Source organism: Ipomoea triloba, chromosome 1 (genome assembly GCF_003576645.1).
Source record: "Ipomoea triloba cultivar NCNSP0323 chromosome 1, ASM357664v1".
In the NCBI taxonomy this organism is placed as follows: Eukaryota; Viridiplantae; Streptophyta; class Magnoliopsida; order Solanales; family Convolvulaceae; genus Ipomoea; species Ipomoea triloba.
The window spans coordinates 852,734-873,604 of NC_044916.1; the positions used below are offsets into that span (position 1 = coordinate 852,734).

The following is a 20,871-nucleotide window of genomic DNA, read 5'->3' on the forward strand; positions in this document are numbered from 1 at the left end:
TTTTCAATTAAAAAAAAAACAACAATTTGGAATGCCAAAAAATTCTCCATAAAAAAGTTATTATTATCTGTACAAATTGATGAAATTGTTGAACTAATGCATGGAAAGAGATATGGTTAAGTGATTTGATGTTGTAATTAAAAAGCAAGTTGCCATAAAACTATGGATTAGGAGAGTTAATCCAGACAGTTTCACTACGTGTTTCACTGCTATCCAAATGTTTCAATTCAACCATAGTACCTAATACCTAACAGTTTTCCCACATGTTTTGTGAACATTATATCCTAATCCAACACTTTTAGTAAACGTTGAAGCTTATATTTAGGTGATTGCAATTTTTGAGCGTCACCAGTGAGAATGATTAGGTTATCTTTGATCTTTAATTTGAAGTATAAAATATAGGTGAATGATTTCAACCGCAATAACGACACTTAGAATGATTAAAAATGTACCGACGCACTGCAAACATCCTCTCGGTTGACCTCGTCATAGAGAATCTTTCTAGTATGGTTTATCTCTCATGTGTAAGGTTATTCTACAGGAGCGAGGTTCACTCAGTGCACACTATCGGATAGTAATTAATAATTTTTCTCGTGACCCTAAAAAAATTATTGACGCACCAATTTGTTGAAAAAATATTTCAAAATTCGAGTTTTCTAAGTTACTGGCAAAACATCAACCATGCCCTATGTTGATTAATTGGAGTTTTTCAACGTCGGGACTAACGAACCAAAAGATATATGAGTAGAAAAACATATATAGTATTTTGCAAGATGGATTTTTCTAATTACCCAAGCTAATCATAAATTGCGTTGAAAATTATTATTTTTACAATGAAAAAGCTAAGTTATTTTTTTAACGTGTTTTTATATGAAAGAAAATTGGAAAAAAAAAGTTAAAAAAAAAAAAAAAACAACTAGAGCTTATTTAACTTTATCAACTTAACATGCAAACCCAACTAGGTAAGACTCATGCAAATTCACTTCTCTTAAGTTATTTAAAATAAAATAAATAAAAATAATAAAGAGAAAGAAAGAAAGAAAGACTCAAAGCTCAAAAAACTGATTAAATGTGATAAAGACTACTTGTGCACAGAGTTACATGCAAAGATGAAAATTAAAGATTGACTGGAAATTTGTGATTGATTTACATCCTCAAACGCTCTTGGACAGAGATTCGGGAGATTTAAGATTAATTTAGCGTGACAAAAATTACTTTTTCAGTGACAAAAAATGCATGTGCTTTCTAACATATTTTGATATCTAGAAAATTCCAAACCTTAGGTACTGCAAATTTATCTTTTCCAATTCTACTTATCATGCAAACCCAAGAAGGCTAGAATCCAAAAATTATTATTGTTGGATGGAAAAAAAAAAAGTTTACTTTCCAACCAACTTAGAAAAAGTTATGTTTATTTTAGTGCAAATCCAACAAGGGTTAGAATCCAAATCCATCCGTAATGATCTTGTAATTAACAAGTTGGTTTAGGGGTTGCAACAATCAAGCACCAACTTAAACCTAATAATTTCAATTAGAAGTAACTAATACTATTTTAGTATTTTAAAATTCTTCAGTCACAACATTAGTGTAACTTTAGAAATTAATCTCATGGTTGTGCAAAAGATGTTACTAAACTTAGTGTACGCATAGTAAGTACAATTTTTCTAAATTTTATCAGTGTTGTGTTAAAAAGTTACTTTGTAGATAATTAATAGACGAAACTTCACAAAATAATTAAAAAATTAAAAAGTAACCAGCCACGTTATAAATTCATTTTAATTAACAATATTGTTACAAATTGATCTCTTAAAAAACAAAAAAACAAAAAACAAAAAAAAAAAACAAAAACAAAAAAGAGCCAAAAACAAAAGTAGTAGAGAGATTATTAATAAATAAATACAAGGTTAGCGAAATAAGAAAATGCATTATTAATTCTTGGAAATTGTGCTAATAAAGGGTCTAAAGGGTCAAGTCTATTATTCGTGACATTAGTTTATATACAAATATAAAGAGATAAAGTTACACATTCACTACTAACTATATAAATTTCGGTGTAGTAGTAAACGTAGATTGAACACAGTATCTTATGTTTTCCTCATTTGTACATGGATGATAATAATAATAATAATAATATTATTATTATTATTGTTGTTGTTGTTGTTATTATGAATTCTTTTATGATGCTGATAATTAGATATAGCCATGCATGTATATATGATATATTTGATTGTATTGAGTACTATTGATATCGTGTTATACCCAATACAACTTACAAATATTATACATGATTTTTCTATGTATTATTCACATGGTAAACTTTTCATTGTTGTTGTTTATTATTATTAATTGATAGCATGACCTAACATATATATATTATCATGCATGGTGCAAGGGCACATGGTGCTCCATGAAAAGGCTAATAAGGATATAATATCATATAATAAATGGAAAGAATATTTGAAAGTAGTTTGGGATTTGTGGTTTCAATAAAATGTTTGAAATATTTTTTGATGTGTTTGACATTATGTATTTTAATTAGATAGTTGTTAAGAGATTCGTTAATTAGATTAAAAATCAATCAATTAAAACAATAGACCCTAACTAAAACTTATTTTTAAAAATATCTTTAGTTATTGCTCTTGTATTTGATTAATTAATTATAAAAATTATAAAAAAAATATGACTTCAAATTTTCTCATATATATAGGGAAGATTCAAGTGAGAATAAATCCCTGTAAAAAGTTTGGATTAATCTCGTTCATTCATTTAATATAATTAATGGTTGGAAATTAAATGAAAATTTCAGTGACCAGCCCACAATGGGTTGCCACGACCTGATATATATATATATATATATATATATATATATATATATATATATATATATATATATAAATTAATTAGGTTGTCGTCTAGGCGCCCGACTAGCACGTAGCGCCTACTGCAATCATGTATAAGACTTAAAGTATTGGTTATATCTATAATTTTGTTATGACTCGTTTTTATATTAGATCCGACGACAAGTCTCACAAGAGACCAGCCCATAATTCAATTATAGTCAACAAGATTAGTAATTTTCATATGAGAGAAGGAAGGGGTCTCAAAGGGCGGGGCTGACCAAGTAGATGGATTATTATTTTTGTACTTAAAGGTCACGAGTTTGCAATTAATTTTTGTCAACACTTCCTCGTCAAAAGTGTGGATTAATCATATTCATCCATCAAGGTTGATCAATAATGGTTTAAAAATAAGAAAAAATGAGATAAACACGAAGACATTTTTGTAATTATTATAGTGCATTCGCGGATAACTAATATTGAACACATGCACTTAATACACTCATGAACTTGTAACTACAAGGTCATGAATTCGAATTCCAACCCTCTTGGTTTGAGTCGGTAAACTATGGACCTAGGTTTACTTCATTGTGGTCCTTTGCCATGCTAGGGTCACAAGGCGGGATTTGAGCTGTTCAGCTATGGACCTAGGTTTACCTCATTATGGTCCATTGTTAGCTAGGGTCACAAGCTAAGGCAGATTTATCCTATGCTAGGGTAGTTGTTGTGGGTTTCCTTCGTCACAAAAAAAAAATCAAACAATAGCCCATGATGGGGTTGTTCTATGGTTTTTTTTTTTTTTTTTTTTTTTTGAACAACCATGACAAAACATATATATTGAATTATTGATGAATTCTTTTTCCGAAAATTTACAATAGAATTTTTTTTTTTGAATGATTGACACTGTAAACTAGTATGCAATAATATAACACTGTGTGCTTCGACGCTGTAATTAAAAAAAAAAGTATTCACTTGTTTATTTCCTTTTTAAAACCTTTTTATTAATCTTTGATTAATCTACAACGTGACATTGTACGGTATTGTTGAATTAAATAGAGTTCAAAGTATTTTATATTAATGGTTGAAAATGGCAGATATATAAAACAAATCTGACATGCATATACTATACATATATAAATAAAAGATAATATAGTTATATTAACTCCTTAGACAAAGGAAGGGGCAATGTGATGCAGAAACAAAAATAAAAAAGAGTGCTCCAAAAGGATGCATGGCTAAGGTGGAGAATTATTATTGTATCAACATATATATCACAGTCCAATTCTTGTTAATATTTTTTCAGTCGAATTTTTTCACAAATTTTTATAATATGATTTATTTTTCATGTGTTACTTATAAATTATTACACAAAAATAGTAAGAATTTACTCAATGTGCCATCTTAAAAATTAAAGTAGGTGCCAATTTATTTACGTAGTATTTATTTATTTTTTGCAAAAAAAAAAAAAAAAAAAAGTAGAAAGTCGATCGCATTGTTCAAGGAATCTCGTCAACCTTTACACCCTGTACGTTCAAGTTCAACTCTGAACCCAAAAAAGTTCCTGAAACGTTTAAGGAAACAGGCTTATTAAACTACGTAAAACCGGAAACTAGAACCTACACTACAATTTTATTATTTGCATTTTGTCTAAACAAAAGCAAGTTTGAATATTTTAATTATATATATATATATATATATATATATATATATATATATATATATATGTATGTATAATCCTAATTATATGAAAATTTGTGGACAAATTTAAACCATTGATCTGCAATATCTAATTGATGAAAAATTAAATAAATAAGGTCATCCACATTAGTGAATTTCAGTGTGATTTTTAGGAAATGTGAGTGATGTGAAGGAGAGAGATTGAAGAGAAAGAGAGAACAAGTGAGAACCTCCTGCAATGAAGTTTTTTTTTGTTTTTTTTTTTTTTGTCTCTGATCGTGAGACCCACCGAAAAGAAGAGCAGCCGAAAGAAATTGCATAACGCCGGCCAGGTTACAGTAACTTTTATTTTCCTGACAGACATCCTTTTACATTTTTTCTATCATTTTCCTTTGATGTCTTTCTCTTGCTCTCCTCTAGTTGGCACCTCAAAAAAGGATCTAAAAATCTCAGATACCCTAAAGGTCAATGACCAATCACTTTGAGGTATAGTGAGAACAAGGGTATTAGGTGCGGATTGAAACCTTAGATTTTTTTTGGGTGTACATATACAAATCAAACAATCTGGTATACAAAATTATTAGTTCCTTACAACCTTATATTTACATACAAGAACCTCCATATATGGAGCAGTAATCTCCAGTTGCCTTTAATCCTCTTCCTGAAGGTGAATGCTTAGCTGGTTCATTTTTTTACTTGATTTGGGAGATCTATTGCTTCTGGAGAGGAAGATCTCGGGCCTTTTTGTAACCCGCTTGCTCGATTCCAGCTCCTTGCAATTCATTCTATGCCTCTTCCCTACAAGATGGGATTTCAAATTATTCTCACTAGTAGTAGTGACTTGGCACACAGCACAAGTCCATTCTCTCTGAATCAACATTGAAGAATTTATCTCTGGGATAAATTTCTCTTCTGCAGAAATGGCCACGGGGATTCCCTTCACCCATGGAGCTTCGGTTTCTTGTTTCCGCATCTCTCCTAAGTTGTCAGCAGCCCTTTTGACCTACAATCAAGACATGAAATTACAATCATGGCTACATTTTCTTGAAGGGAAGCAATGAATCCAAAAAAAAGACTGAAAATCAGAAAACAAAGTTGCAGTATTACCATTGTTTCCTCGGTTTCTTGTTCTGTTTGTGAGGATGAATATAATATAAACATAAATGTGCAGTCCAACTATCAAATGGAACACATGATTCAATTTGATATCAGAGCCATGCAAAAGGAAAGTCAATTGGCCCGCACACGCGTATGAACATGAATATAATATAAACATTTTATTTGGATGGAGCACATGATTCAATTCTGTTGTCTGTTCCTTGGCTTCGTAAAATAAAAAGAAATCATTGCAGAGGACATACTAACAGAAACAGAAAAATTGACATACTAGGTTACATCCTATGTAATGAAGTTTAATTAATTGTTCCACAACTGATAAGATAAGAAAGCAGTTAACAATAAAGACTCAACATACAAGTTGATTCTGAGCATAAAGAGCTCGAGTAAACTGGGAAAGAATGCAGTGCATTTTCGCGCCCAAGTCTGCATTAACGAGACAATCATAAGCATAACAAGCGCCATTGAATTCCGGTATCACCAACAAGCTAAGAAAGTGCCAACCAGTTTTATGTAAGGCCATAGAGGACATATAATTAATAATTAATTTGATAAAAAAAATAAAATAGAAGTGAAATTACCATGTTAATCTTGTTATTAACACTCAACAAACAAAATTCTTAATCGAGGACTAAAGTGGGTAAAACCATTAAAGTCGAGAACTAAATAGAGTACAAAAAGTCACTTAGGACTAAATTGAGTAAAACCACTATAGTCGAGAACTATATTGGTATTAACTCAATTTTTTTTCCTTCAAAACTTCATATATGTGACAATTTGAGCTGCTTATGCGAACAATTATGGACTAACTTTTAAATAAATAAATATATTTTTACTTTAAATTTAAGTTTTTTATGAACCCAGAAGTTAAAAGAATTTGAAAAAGAAACGCACGCATGCAAGACGCGTGCAGGGTGTGTGAAAAGCAGTTTTGGTGCCTTCTCTGGAATACCATTTGTTCAGTTTGCATGGACAGCTCAACTAGTTACAGAAGTAAATTTTGTTCCAAGAGATCAAAGTCTAATCTCTATTAATAAATTGAGTCACCATAATTTATTCATCCACAATCTTATTGAGTTAAGGGGTTGTTTGATTGAGTGTAGTTTGGGGGTAATTGAAATTCATTGAATTGCAATTCAATGAATTCCCAAATTACATTGCTTGCTTGGAGGAAATTGCAATTGGAGGAAATCCACGGTCCATTCTTTGCTTATTTCTATTAGCATTTTCTTATAATTTTTAAATTTGATTTTTTTTGTGTGTTTAATAGTACGGAGTACTTTTAATGTAGTTTCTAAATATATAAATTTCAAATACTAATTTTAAACATAATATTATGAAAAATTAAATTGTAAATAACTTCATTTAAGACTTAACTGAACCCGACACATAAAATAAGATGGAAGGAGTATTATTTTCCTACAATAATACCAATATACCATCAGAATTTGTGATGGGTAATGATGGGTGTGGCAAAGGAGTTACTTTATTTCATTATAAGTTTGAACGTCAAACTTAAAGGCCCCTCACACCTATGCCCTTGGCTTTTGTGAATAGAAATGAATCGTGGGATGTGTCTTAATGACGCAGTGATCTGAGTGCTATGTTTTTTTTCCAAGAGTCTCACCTCCTGCCTCCAATTTGAGATTCTATCCTATGTGGGATTACTACATCCCTTACACTCAAACTTTCAACCATAGAGTTATGCCTTGAGGACAACTTCATTTCATTATATTTATGTATAGTGACACTAGACTTGTAACCACAGTTGAAATAAAGTCACACCTTCACCATAACAATATGGTATACAAAATGCTATTTTTAGACTTCCCTCCCAGCTTTACAGATCAAACAATCTGGTATATACAAAATTATTATATTGTGAAGTCTACTTTCTGATTATTATAGAGACCTTGTGCTCCAAGAATTAGAGTGAAGAATATGTAAATCAGAAGAGTCCAGATTTCTCAATATTTGCATACTACACAAAGCTGAGAATTACAGCATAGTTCCATACACCCTTAGATTTTACATTCAAGAACCCCCATATATGGAGCAGTAATTTCCAAAATGCATATGTTTTACCCCATCAGAATGCCCATTTATTTGAGGTTAGATAAGTGCTTTTTCCCCTTTAAGTGAGCCACCATGGCAGCCTTACATGGAGCCCAAATATTACAGAGGCCACAATATAGATTGTAATCTTTACCAACACTAGCATTATTCCCATTTGCTCGAATTCCTTTTTGGTCGGGCGCCTTCTCTTCGTTACCATTAGTTTTCTGCTTTGATCCTCCGTTTGCTGGGGAGTTCGGCCTTGCTGGCTCGTTTTTAACTTGGTATTGACGACCTGTCGCCTTCTCTGCTACCATAACACTTGTTTGTTTGAGGTTAAGGTTAGACAAGTGCTTTCGCCCCTTCAAGTGGCACGACATGTCAATCTCCCTCGAACACCAAATATTGCAGATCCTGCAATATAGCCTAGGATCTGCACTAACACTAGCTGCCTGTTTTGATCCCGGGTGTTCTGGGACCCACTTGATTGGTTTCAGCTCTGCGCAATTGGTTTTATGCCTCATCCCTCGAAGATGGCATTTCAAATCATGCTCACTAGTAGTAGTCACTTGGCACACAGCACAAGTCCATTCTCTCTGAATTAGCTTTGAAGAGTTTATCTCGGGGATAATTTTCTCTTCTGCAGCGTTGGCCCCGGGGATTGCCTTCACGAATGGAGGCTCAGTTTCTTGTCTCTGCATCTCTCCTATGTTGTCAACTGCACTTTTAACCTGCAATCAAGGCCCGAGAATCCGAGATTACAATCATAGCGTGTTCTTGAAGGGGAGCAATGAATCCAATACAAAAGACTGAAATTCAGAAAATGATGTCACATTGTTACCTTTCTTTCCTCGGGAATTCCTTGTTTTGTTGTCTGTTCCACGGCTCTGATATCTAAAGACTGCACAATGCAATAGCGACAATTTGTTGTCATGAGAGTTAAGGACAACATAGAATCCAACGAAAGACTGAAATTCAGAAAATGAAGTCACATTGTTACCTTTGTTCCCTCAGTTCCATGTTCTGTTGTCTGTTCCATGGATTTGAAATCTTTAGACTGCACAAGGCGAGAGCGACAATTTGTTGTCGAGTCGAGAGAATTAAGGACAAAGAATCCAACAAAAGACTGAAATTCAGAAAAACGAAGTTGCATTATTACCTTTGTTTCCTCGGTTCCTTGTTCTGTTGTCTGTTCCATGGCTTTCATATCTATAGACTGCATAAGGCAATAGCAAAATTCGTTGTCAGGAGAGTTCAAGAACACAAACGACGAAACGTTATGTAACATGAACACCATTTGCAAAAGAGGTCATACTAACTGAACCAGCAAAATCCACAACTGAAGTTCAGGTTTCTGTACTAGGTTACATCCTATGTAATGAAGTTTACTTGTTCACAACAGACAAGATCATTAAAAAGAAAGAACACAAAATTGACCATACAAGGTGTTTGTGAGCTAAAAGCGCGTGGCTAATCTGGGAAAGAATGCAGTGCAGTTTCGCGCCCAAGTCTGCATTAACAAGACAATCATAAGCATAACAAGCGCCATTGAACCGAGGTACCACCAACCAGAAGGTGCCAACCAGTTTTATGTAAGGCCACAGAGGCACCCTGCAGTGATAAAACTCACTATCAGTTACGGGACATAGTAAGATGTGTTCTGTCTAAACTAAAAGTTCTGTAACGTAAAGTGTATGCGAGCAGAATACTTCTTGACGGGCGGGCCATAAGCAACACATGTGCTCATATATATTATGCTAAACACTCAAGATCCAAGTAGAGTAGAAGCAAATTACCATTCCATTACTCTCAATGTATGCTCAAAGAGAGATACAATGGAGAAAACAGTCCAATAGGTGACCAGCTTTCTCATGTGATGCTTGGAACCAGTCTCAATTGCCCTGATTGAAGCACACCTGTTTATTCACAAGAAAAATCCCATTTTTTTCAAGCCATGATGGATCAAATAGGAGGTAAAAATATAGAGATTTTCCCATTTTCAATCCCATTTCTCAAATAAAGATTCTCTGTTCGCCCATAACCAGTGTTGCAAAAATCCCGCTGGACCACCTAGCGTATCACCTTAAATGGTGGTCTAGGCGACCACCTAGGCCGCCAACCAACGCCTAGGCCGCTTAGGCGCTGCTGCCTAGGCCTCCTAGGCACCGAGTAAGCCGCCTAGAGGGCCAATTAACTATTGTTCTTTTTTTTTTTTAATAGGTATTTCACTCAAAACAACGTTGTGAGCGAAATAACACTAAATTGTACAAACTCTATATTTTTTTAGGTTAATATTTAATATTTTAGTATTAACTATTATATAATTTATAATTATTAGTCTTTAACAAATTAAAGATACTTAAACAAATTTTTAAAAATAAAAAATACATTGGCGCCACCTAGGCGCTGATTAATCCCCTCCTAGGTGTCCTAAGCGCTCCTCGAGGGCTGATGAACGCCTAACAATTTTTTCAACCATGCCCATAATTGATCTACTCAAATTAAGAAAGTCAATAGACCACCCCATTAGAGTCAAACTTGTAGTTACCAAATTAATGGATGACCGTCCAGATTATCATTGCCATTTAAAGTGAATCAAGCCATCAAGAATATCAAGGAAAGAACAAAACTTTTGGCAGTAAACAAGAACAAACAACCTTTACACATTTCACTTTGCAACACTGCAATAATATACAATCTAAATCAAAATATAATGAAATAAATAATCAAGACTGCAACTTTAATCTTCCAAACAAGAAAAAGGAATTTCAAGAGAAAACTTACAGAGGATAAGCCAGAGCAATCATAGGCCTGCAAGCAGAAGACAAAGCAGTACATTTATACCGTCCATATACGTATATACAGACATCTATACTCTCTATAATGTATGTATCCATTTATACAGATTCATGCAGTTCAGAAATGAAGGAAAAGATGGATTACCAGGCAAGGAAATCAATGCAGATAAGCCCAAATTGCAGAAGACCCATCTGAGAGGTTTCTTCTATGATCTTCTCTCGGATTTTCTAAGGACGTACGATGATGTCTTGAGCTGCCCAGACATGGCAAGACTGCAAGAGACGACGGGAAAGTGATTTTTGTAGGGAGAGGAAATAGGGGTACCGAAAATGTTCCTGACTTTTACAATAATTGCGGAAATGCCACGGAGATTTGAGGAAATGAACAGCGCGTGAGGTGCAAACACAGAGGACAATTTTGGGATTTCAATGCGTTGACGGTACACTTGCCTTTCTTCCGAAAATCAATAATGAACTTCGTGAGTAAGTAAACTACAGAATCTACTCGTACCATCTGTCCGTACAGTTATTTGTCATTTATTGGTTCAGTAAACAGTATTTGAGACAAATATCTCATTAGATTTGAGTTAAGTAACTATACATTATCTATAAATTTTTAAAAATGAAAAGTTTTTATTTTTATTGGCAATCCATAAATTAAACAATTAACACTTTCACATTTATTACTTACCTCTAAAATAACCAATTATACCATAAGCTAATTAAATTTGTGCAATAAAATTTAATAAGTCAAATCTAACAGGCAATATCCAACTAATTTAATACTCCGTATCTCAAACCTATACCCAAAAACACAAGTTTATAGATAATTGTACTCTAACTTCATAAACAAATTAATAATATAAGCAAATCATACACAATCCTGATTTTTTGATTCATTAAATTAAATAATTTTTTTGGTGACTATTTAAGTACTAATCATTATCTCCACGGAGAATATATTCAATTAGGAAATCGTGTTTGGTTTAAAACCCAATGGTACGTAATTTTGTGACCTTTTCTAGGTTCTAAACACTTTATGCTCTTTTATATATATAGGCCTAAACTAATTTTTAGACCCACTATTATAATTTGGCCTTTGCTGTTATTCTTGGGTTTTCAAGAATATGATATAATCATAGGGTGCATTTTCAGATTCGAAAAGTTTGGATGTAGTTTTAGTGTTTTACATAGATACACTTTGTAATTTTATGTAATGCATGTCCTCATTTTACCAATATACCAATATACTACACAAACATATTTGAATAGAAGGAGTTTGATTCCTTTTACATACGATCTAGCGTTCCAATCTTGTAAGTTGTAAACTTGATCGTTGTAGATTTGACCATTATAAATGAAGTAAAGTTTTACCAATCACTATATCTTAGGTTACATAGACCAAATTAATAAGTGAACACTCCCAAAACATAACTCAAGTGGTCAACCAATCTAAAATAAGTTCATAAATAACAGGAGATAGGTAATTAAGTTAAGGCGTATTGTATAGTAATACACCCTACAAAACTATTATTGAACACTAAGAAACCAAAAGCATTACTAGGAAACAAGTCCAGCACATTACCTTTCGAAAATGTAATGGCGGCTTAAGAAAATAAAATTATACCTTCGCTACTAATTATAACTTTTAGCGTAGTAATAAACGACAGAAACAATGTTCTTTCACCCAGGTTTCCCACCTTAATCCACAACAGCCTTGGAAAATGTGGCCTCAAAACCTCAACATCATCTATAATGTTCTTGGAATTGGCTGAGTTGATGCAGATGAGAATAATCAGCAGGATTTCCCCTTCTGATTGCACTAAGTATTCCCTGAATTTCCTTGAAGGCGTGATTTTATTTCATTATACTTACCTAACAATCGAGACGCTAAACCTGGCTGGCCCTCCATACTTCCACCCGCCATCCTTGTAACCATTGATGAAATAAAGTCACGCCTTCGCCACAACAATCTGGTATACAAAATTATTATATTGTGTGACTTTCTGATTATTATAGATTTATAATGACCTTGTGCTCCAAGTATGCAATGATTTGAACACTCAAAGTTAGAATGAAGAAATTGTAAACACAAGAGTCCAGATTTCTCAATATTTGCATACTACACAAAGCTGAGAATAACAGTACTTAGATTTACATACAAGAACCCCCATAGATGGAGCAGTTTTTTCCAAAATGCATATGTTTTACACCATCAGAATGCCCATTTGTTTGAGCTTAGACAAGTGCTTTCTCCCCTTCAAGTGAGCCACTAAAGCAGCCTCGCATGGAGGCCAAATGTTACAGAAGCTACAATATGGTTTAGAATCTGTACTAACACTAGCATCGGTTTTCTGCTTTGATCCTCCTTCTGCAGGGGCATTAGGCTTTGCTGGCTCATTTTCAACTTGGTTTTGAAGACCAGTTTCCTTCTCTGGTTTTGCTGGTTCATTTGGAATCATAATGCCCATTTGTTTGAGTTTAGACAAGTGCTTTCTCCCCTTCAAGTGAACCACTAAAGCGGCTTCGCATGGAGGCCAAATATTACAGAAGCTACAAAATGGTTTAGAATCTGTACTCACACTAGCATCGGTTTTCTGCTTTGATCCTCCTTCTGCAGGGGCATTAGGCTTTGCTGGCTCATTTCCAACTTGGTTTTCAAGACCCGTTGCCTTCTCTGGTTTGACATTAGTTTCCTGCTTTGATCCTCCTCCTGCAGGTGTGTGATTTGCGGGTTCATTGGCCATCAAAATGCCCATTTGTTTGAGTTTAGACGGTTCATTGGCCATCAAAATGCCCATTTGTTTGAGTTTAGACAAGTGCTTTCTCCCCTTCAAGTGAGCCACCAAATCAGCCTCGCTTGGAGGCCAAATATTACAGAAGCTACAATATGGTTTAGCATCTGTACTAACACTAGCATTGGTTTTCTGTTTTGATCCTTCTTCTGCAGGGGAATTAGGCTTTGCTGGCTCATTTTCAACTTGGATTTGAAGACCTGTAGGCTTTGCTGGCTCATTTTCAACTTGGATTTGAAGACCTGTTTCCTTCTCTGGTTTTGCAGGTTCATTGGCCATCAAAATGCCCATTTGTTTGAGTTTAGACAAGTGCTTTCTCCCCTTCAAGTGAGCCACCAAATCAGCCTCGCTTGGAGGCCAAATATTACAGAAGCTACAATATGGTTTAGCATCTGTACTAACACTAGCATTGGTTTTCTGTTTTGATCCTTCTTCTGCAGGGGAATTAGGCTTTGCTGGCTCATTTTCAACTTGGATTTGAAGACCTGTTTCCTTCTCTGGTTTTGCAGGTTCATTGGCCATCAAAATGCCCATTTGTTTGAGCTTAGATAAGTGCTTTCTCCCCTTCAAGTGAACCACTAAAGCAGCCTCGCATGGAAGCCAAATATTACAGAAGCTACAATATAGTTTAGAATCTGTAATAACACTAGCATCGGTTTTCTGCATTGATCCTTCTTCTGCAGGGGCATTAGGCTTCGCTGGCTCAATTTTAACTTGGTTTTGAAGACCAGTTTCCTTCTCTGGTTTTGCTGGTTCATTGGCCATCAAAATGCCCATTTGTTTGAGTTTAGACAAGTGCTTTCTCCCCTTCAAGTGAACAACTAAAGCGGCCTCGCATGGAGGCCAAATATTACAGAAGCTACAATATGGTTTAGAATCTGTACTTACACTAGCATCGGTTTTCTGCTTTGATTCTCCTTCTGCAGGGGCATTAGGCTTTGCTGGCTCATTTTCAACTTGGTTTTGAAGACCTGTTTCCTTCTCTGGTTTTGCTGGTTCATTTGCTGTCATAATCCCCATTTGTTTGAGTTTAGACATGTGCTTTCTAGCCTTCAAGTGGGACACCACATCAGCCTCCCTAGAAATCCAAATATTACAGATGCTGCAATATGGCCTAGGATCTGCACCAACATTAACAGAACTTTCTTCTTCTCCAGATGCATTCGCTTGGATCTTCTCCTGCTTACCACTGGTTGTCAGCTTCCATTCGCCTTCTATGGGTGCGTGCTTTGCTGACTCATTTGTAACCTGATTTGGAAGACCGGTTACCTTCTCTGGTTTGACATCGGTTTCCTGTTTTAACCTTCCTCCTGCAGGTGCATGCTTTGCTGGTTCGTTTTTCACTTGATTTGGAAGATCTGTTGCTTTGGGGGAAGAAGATCCTGGGTCTTTTGTGACCCACTTGATTGGTTTCAGCTCCGCGCAATTGGTTCTATGCATCTTCCCTCCAAGATGGGATTTCAAATTATTCTCACTAGTAGTAGTCACTTGGCACACAGCACAAGTCCATTCTCTCTGAATTAGCTTTGAAGAATTTATCTCTGGGATAGTTTTCTCTTCTGCAGCGTTAGCCACAGGGATTCCCTTCACCCATGGAGCTTCAGTTTCTTGTTTCTGCATCTGTCCTATGTTGTCAACTGCACTTTTAACCTACAATCGAGGCAGGAGATTATAATCACGGCTACATGTTCTTGCAGGGGAGCAATGAATCCAAAAAACAGACTGAAATTCGGGAAAATGATGTCACATTGTTACCTTTCTTTCCTCGGTAATTCCTTGTTCTGTTGTCTGTTCCATGGCTTTGAACTCTTTAGACTGCACAAGGCGAGACTGCGAGAGCAACAATTGGTTGTCGAGATAGTTAAGGACAACACAGAATCCAACAAAAGACTGAAATTCAGACAACAAAATTGCGTTATTACTTTTGTTTCCTCGGTTCCTTGTTCTGTTGTCTGTTCCATGCCTTTGATAGCTATAGGCTGCATAAGGCGACAGCAACATCCGTTTTCAGGAGAGTTCAACTGTTCAAGAACACAAAAGATGAAACGTTATGTAACATGAACGCCATTGCAAAAGAGGTCATACTAACAGAACCAGCAAAATCCACAACTGATGTTCAGGTTTCTGTACTAGGTTACATCCTATGTAATGTAGTTTACTTGTTCACAACAGATAAGATCATAATCATAAAAAAGAAAGACAAAATTGACCATACAAGGTGTTTGTGAGCCAAAAACGCATGGTTAATCTGGGAAAGAATGCAGTGCAGTTTCGCGCCCAAGTCTGCATTAACAAGACAATCATAAGCATAACAAGCGCCATTGAACCGAGGTACCACCAACCAGAAAGTGCCAACCAGTTTCAAGTAAGGCCACAGAGGCACCCTGCAGTCATAACAAATGGCAGAAAACAGTAGTGAATGCTAGATGAACAGACCTAATCACTCTTCCTTCCTCAATGTTAACGATAATATATATATAACTCACTATCAGTTACGAGACATAGTAAGATGTGTTCTTTCTAAATTGAAGTTCTAACATGTGTGCGGGCAGAATACTTCTTGACGGGCCATAAAGAACACGTGTTCATATATATTATGCTAAGCACTCAAGATCTAAGTAGAATAAAAGCAAATTACCATTCCATTACTCTCAATGTATGCTCAAAGAGAGACACAATGGACAAAACAGTCCAATAGGTTACCAGCTTTCTCATGTGATACTTGGAACCAGTCTCAATTGCCCTGATTGAAACACACCTGTTTATTCACAAGAAAAATCCCATTTTTTCAAGCCATGATGGATCAAATAGGAGGTAAAAATATAGAGATTTTCCCCTTTTAAATCCCATTTCTCAAATAAGGGCTTTTTTTTCCTAAGAAGACCAATAGTAAGTTGGTCTTAACTGAACGACTCAAACCAAGAAAGCAATAAGAGGCTTCCGTTGAAAGTCAAACTTGTGTTTATCAAGTAAACAGCCCGACCAACTTAGCTGGTCCATATTATCATTGCCATTTCAAACATAATAGGATGATGAATCAAGCCATCAACAATATTAAAGAAAGAACAAAACTTTTGGCAGTAAACAAAAACAACAACCTTTACACATTTCACTTTGCAGCACTGCAATAATATACAATCTAAATCAAAATACAATGAAATAAATAATCAAGACTGCAGCTTTAATCTTCCAAGCAAGAGAAGGAGTTTCAAGAGAAAGCTTACAGAGGATAAGCCAGAGCAAGCATAGGCCTGCAAGCAGAAGAGAAAGCAGTACATTTATACGGTTCATATACGTATATACAGACATCTATACTCTCTATAATGTATGTATATACAGATTCATGCAGTTGAGAAATGAAGAAGATGATGGATTACCAGGCAAAAAAATCAATGCAGAGAAGCCCAAATTTCAGAAGACCCATCTGAGAGATTTCTTCTCTGCTCCACTCGGACATACGAATATACGATGAAGTCTTGAGCTGCCCAGACATGGCAAGACTGAAAAAGACGACTGGAAAGTGACTTTTGAAGGGAAAGGAAATTGGGGTACCGGAAATGTCCCCGACTATTAAAATAAATTGCGGAAATGCCACGGAGATTGGAGAAAATGAACAGCGCGTGGGGTCAAACACCAAGGACAATTTTGGGATTTTAATGTGGTGACGGACTGACAGTACCCTTGTCTTTTTTCCGATAATCAATAATGAACTTCTTGGGTAAGTAAACTACAGAATCTATCCGTACCATCTGTCCGTATAGTTATTTCATTATCTCATTAAGTTAGTGTCTGTACCTATCTCAACAAATATACATACTATTTTTAGATGTTCTACAAAAATGATGAATACTCATTTTTTCAATTGTTATCCACAAAAATTCAGATGCAATTACAGAATGTGTCAATTACAAATACAAAATATAAATGTTATTACGTATTTTCAAATCAAGGTCTACAATACAAGGCAGACTCGTAGTCATGGTATAATTTGCCAAATTTTTTACAAATAAAATATTAATTATATTTAAAATTAACATTTAAAAAATTCCACATTTTGAAATTATAGGAAACAACATTTTAAAAAAATAAAAATAAAAAAAAACAGAAGAGAGCAAGCAATATAAAATAGAACAGGAAGTAATCAATCAAGTTTAACATCTAGCATATCCAGTATGTCTTTTACTGAAAATGAAACCAAAGACACCATGGATAATGGTCCATTACAGGCAAAGAAAGTAGCACATCCGAAATTGTATAAAAACTTATTGGATTGTATAATAGTAGCATCAAATGCCCCATAATCATGGAGGGAAATTTGATAGCAGTTTGATTATCAGAACAGCAGTAAAAAAGCTTCAGGCTTAAGCATTCAGCATTGAGTTCCTTCTGCACTCGGACAGCATATCCATGTAGAATTGGCACTTGCTAATGTCATTTCCGGAGCTATTCAAGCACTGCAAAGGAAATTGTTGCGAAACAAATGTGATAAATCTTTTAGCGATAAAGAATCATTATGGAAACTTTGCAAGTGTACGAAAGAATAAAGGGCAATGTACCATTCAAGCACAGGTAACAGTGAAAGAAAAGAGGAAATTCGGCTTACATCTTGGAAAGCCTTAGTGTGCATGCCGCAAGCATCAGAGCCACCAACGCTGTTGGTGGTGGGTGCTTGAGCATCGGGTGCTGGACCTCCGACCATTTCATGCTGAACGGTGCGAGGACCCATGACGGCATCAACAGCCCTATGTGCCACAGCACTTCCAGTACCAAAAGCCATGCCTGTGAAACAGCGGAAAATAGAAGGGAGTCAAATCTTAAGGATATTTTCATCAGCAAAAGATAAACTGTATCGACAAACGGGTGTATCAAATCACCTTGAGCTATGGTTGATCCTATGTTTCCAAGCATAGATCCCCCACCACTGCTTTGGACAGGAGCTGGGGGCGGGGCATGGTTGACTGCAACAACAAAACAATGAAAGACTTAAGTACCTCGAGAGGGAGAATACCAAATTTACTCAGAAATACAGAAATATATAAGGATTAACAATTAAAACCAGATGGAAGAATATCACAAACAAGGCTAAACATTCATGTCAACATAATAGCATCACGGGTGCAAAAGAGCAATACCAGGAGCTGGAGGTGGAGCTCGACGAGGAGCAGGACGGGGTGCAGATCTTCCTGAATCACAAATTATGAGAAGTAACATATCAATCAGATTAAGAGTACTAAAATGCAAAGTACAGACATCTCAATTGAATAAGAAACAAGCTGGAAGCCAAACACCCACATATGAGTTTACAACTGTGAGATACAACCGAAAATACTAATCCCACATGAGTTCAAAATTATGAGAAAAAATTACACTCTCCATAAAAAAATAACCTAGTAATTTCAACTTCTACAAAATGGAACAAGTTTTTTTGCCCTCACTTGGGGAGGCAACAACACAGGGTTTCAGACTTTCAGTTCCTCACATGTCCATACTCCATTTCTGGCAACACATGGCTCAATTAATAAGATTTTAGGTGATGTAATGAAGGGTATAAAAGGCGTAAAGCATACAGACTCTGCAAAACTATCCATAATTGTTTGAAAAATGATACTGTAGCACTCCATATAACTTAGATGCATCTTAAACTTAAAGTTAGACAATGTAAACCGAAAAAGGGCATGGCAAATCTATTTCAATGTCAATGAATACCTAAGCCCTAACCAATACAGAAGACGAAGAAAAAAGGCCAATCCACACTCAATACCGACTATCAAAGCTCAAAGCATTCAACACGATTTCTATCATCGAACAAAACCTACCGCGCAACCAGTTCTCCAAAGTTCAAATCTACAATGCTTTACATTTTATCTCTCCGCAAAAGAGCGGAAATCGCATGTAATGCTAGAAATCCAAATAGTAGATATGCAGGTATGCAAATAGATGAATGAGAATGAGATTAAACAATAGATTATTACCACCAGAGCTCCGGCGAGGCATGTTTTCAGAGATAGAGGCGGCGCAACCGAGAGAGAGACAGCGAGGAAAGACGTTGATGCGAGGCTTTTTCAAGTTCACAAAAACCCTAGAAATTGGGTAAAGTAAAGCGTGACGCTTTGTACTGCTACGTGGCAGTGCCTTGATCGCGAAACATAGATCGTTAACCAATCAGCGATGAGGTCTACGTAGGAAAACTGGACTTGACATTACTGTATAACTGCGGAGAATAGTCAAATTATTGTTTTTCACTTCTGCCCCAATAGTGTTCTTTAATTGAAACTTTTGGCCCAATTTGATCACAAAATTAACTTATCAACCAATTTTAACTTATTTGATCACTATTAGCTGTTTGAATTGATTAAATAACCAATATAATTGTTTGATTAATTAATTTTTTGTAACAACTTATTGCTCCAAAATGTTAAAATTCAAAGAAACAGCTCAAACAAGTTTTTTCAATAAACTTTTTTAGAAAGTCATTTTGCAAGTAATAAGTTTTTAGCTATATATCAGCTGACAATTAATTTACCAAACATCTTTATATTATAATCAGCTAATATTATCAACTAATCAAACACTCAAACATATTAACACAAGCAATTAACAGGTACTCCGTATTTACCAAACACCCCATAATGTCAAGTCGGAAGACTTTATTCTCTCATCTCTCTTTTATGGATCAGAGTTGGATTGTCACTCGAAGTATAGCATATTTTCTCTGTCACTTTTTAAAATATAACTCTTAACTTGAAGAAAGGTACTCCTATACAACCTAAGAATTGTATCATTATAAAACCATTATTTACAATCAAACATAAAAATCAATTCCTTAGCTAATGCATACATAACAACAATTTGCAAATCATTTAACACAAGAAAACTTAAAATGGTAAAAAGAGGTAGGGTATTTTATTTCGTTCTCTATCTATAAGGGGAAGTGGTACAGTCATTAAACAACAAATTGCGTTCATGCTAAAGATCCACTATCTAATTAAGGCTTCCCATTCCTTTTGACTTTTGTGGATAATGAACAACTCTAATCTCTACATCTGTCTTTACTTTAATCATTACGTCACAAAATTTTTGTTTAATATTTCAAACTTTACAATAATATTAATAAATATTCAATTATTAAACATGTAAGATTCCATTTGTGGTATATAAAAAGTGCATTATTTTTTTAAATAATAATAGTGAGATCAAATAATTTAGTTGTTTCAATTATATCATCGAACTTTTACCTCTCTAATTGAATAACCATTTTAACATTTCCTAAAAATTTATATTCTTTTATTATTATTATTATTGTTATTATAATAAGAGGGAACCTACATCATATCCCAACAAACTATATAAATTTAGAAAAATAACACTAGTTGCATTCTCAAACAATCTAGATCAAGCTAACCATTTATATTTGAGACATTTGAGAGACGACACATATGTTACACGAAAATTCTTAAAGATTAACGTTTTTGTGTTTCAAAAATTTTACTCCCACAAATATACAAAAAGCTCATAAAATGTTTAAAATTCATTTCACTAATTTTTAAAAATTTTAAATGCTTTTTTCCAAAAAGAAACTTCGTAAACAATTTG

The 20,871-nt window shown here is 34.8% G+C and overlaps 3 protein-coding genes across 7 annotated transcripts; all 3 read right to left on the reverse strand.

Annotated features, from left to right (window-relative positions):
* Positions 1-7,574: 7,574 nt before the first annotated feature.
* Positions 7,575-10,747, reverse strand: LOC116031645. The gene is made up of 8 exons (XM_031273909.1): positions 10,629-10,747; positions 10,470-10,496; positions 9,482-9,601; positions 9,128-9,296; positions 8,845-8,901; positions 8,686-8,742; positions 8,527-8,586; positions 7,575-8,416 (listed from the first exon to the last, which is right to left on the reverse strand). The coding sequence occupies exons 1-8, from the start codon at positions 10,673-10,675 to the stop codon at positions 7,733-7,735; spliced, it is 1,221 nt and encodes a 406-aa protein (XP_031129769.1). The 5' UTR covers positions 10,676-10,747; the 3' UTR covers positions 7,575-7,732.
* A 1,840-nt stretch (positions 10,748-12,587) lies between these two features.
* Positions 12,588-16,987, reverse strand: LOC116031621. Of its 4 annotated transcripts, XM_031273887.1 has the most exons (10): positions 16,656-16,987; positions 16,503-16,529; positions 15,917-16,036; positions 15,494-15,662; positions 15,201-15,299; positions 15,034-15,108; positions 13,521-14,928; positions 13,259-13,478; positions 12,997-12,998; positions 12,588-12,926 (listed from the first exon to the last, which is right to left on the reverse strand). In XM_031273887.1, exons 1-10 carry the CDS (start codon positions 16,769-16,771, stop codon positions 12,691-12,693), a joined length of 2,472 nt encoding a protein of 823 aa, XP_031129747.1. In that variant the 5' UTR covers positions 16,772-16,987; the 3' UTR covers positions 12,588-12,690. The 4 variants fall into 4 exon arrangements, with proteins under 4 accessions (XP_031129747.1, XP_031129738.1, XP_031129731.1 ...); XM_031273878.1 differs by having other exon boundaries at positions 12,588-13,234; positions 13,277-13,478; positions 16,656-16,986; XM_031273871.1 differs by having other exon boundaries at positions 12,588-13,242; positions 13,285-13,478; positions 16,656-16,984.
* Positions 16,988-17,386: 399 nt separating this feature from the next.
* On the reverse strand, positions 17,387-19,402 carry LOC116018016 (coiled-coil-helix-coiled-coil-helix domain-containing protein 10, mitochondrial-like). Of its 2 annotated transcripts, none has more exons than XM_031258595.1 (5): positions 19,251-19,402; positions 18,411-18,461; positions 18,153-18,236; positions 17,882-18,057; positions 17,387-17,732 (listed from the first exon to the last, which is right to left on the reverse strand). In XM_031258595.1, exons 1-5 carry the CDS (start codon positions 19,270-19,272, stop codon positions 17,640-17,642), a joined length of 426 nt encoding a protein of 141 aa, XP_031114455.1. In that variant the 5' UTR covers positions 19,273-19,402; the 3' UTR covers positions 17,387-17,639. The 2 variants fall into 2 exon arrangements, with proteins under 2 accessions (XP_031114455.1, XP_031114456.1); XM_031258596.1 differs by having other exon boundaries at positions 19,254-19,330.
* Between the last annotated feature and the right edge of the window lie 1,469 nt (positions 19,403-20,871).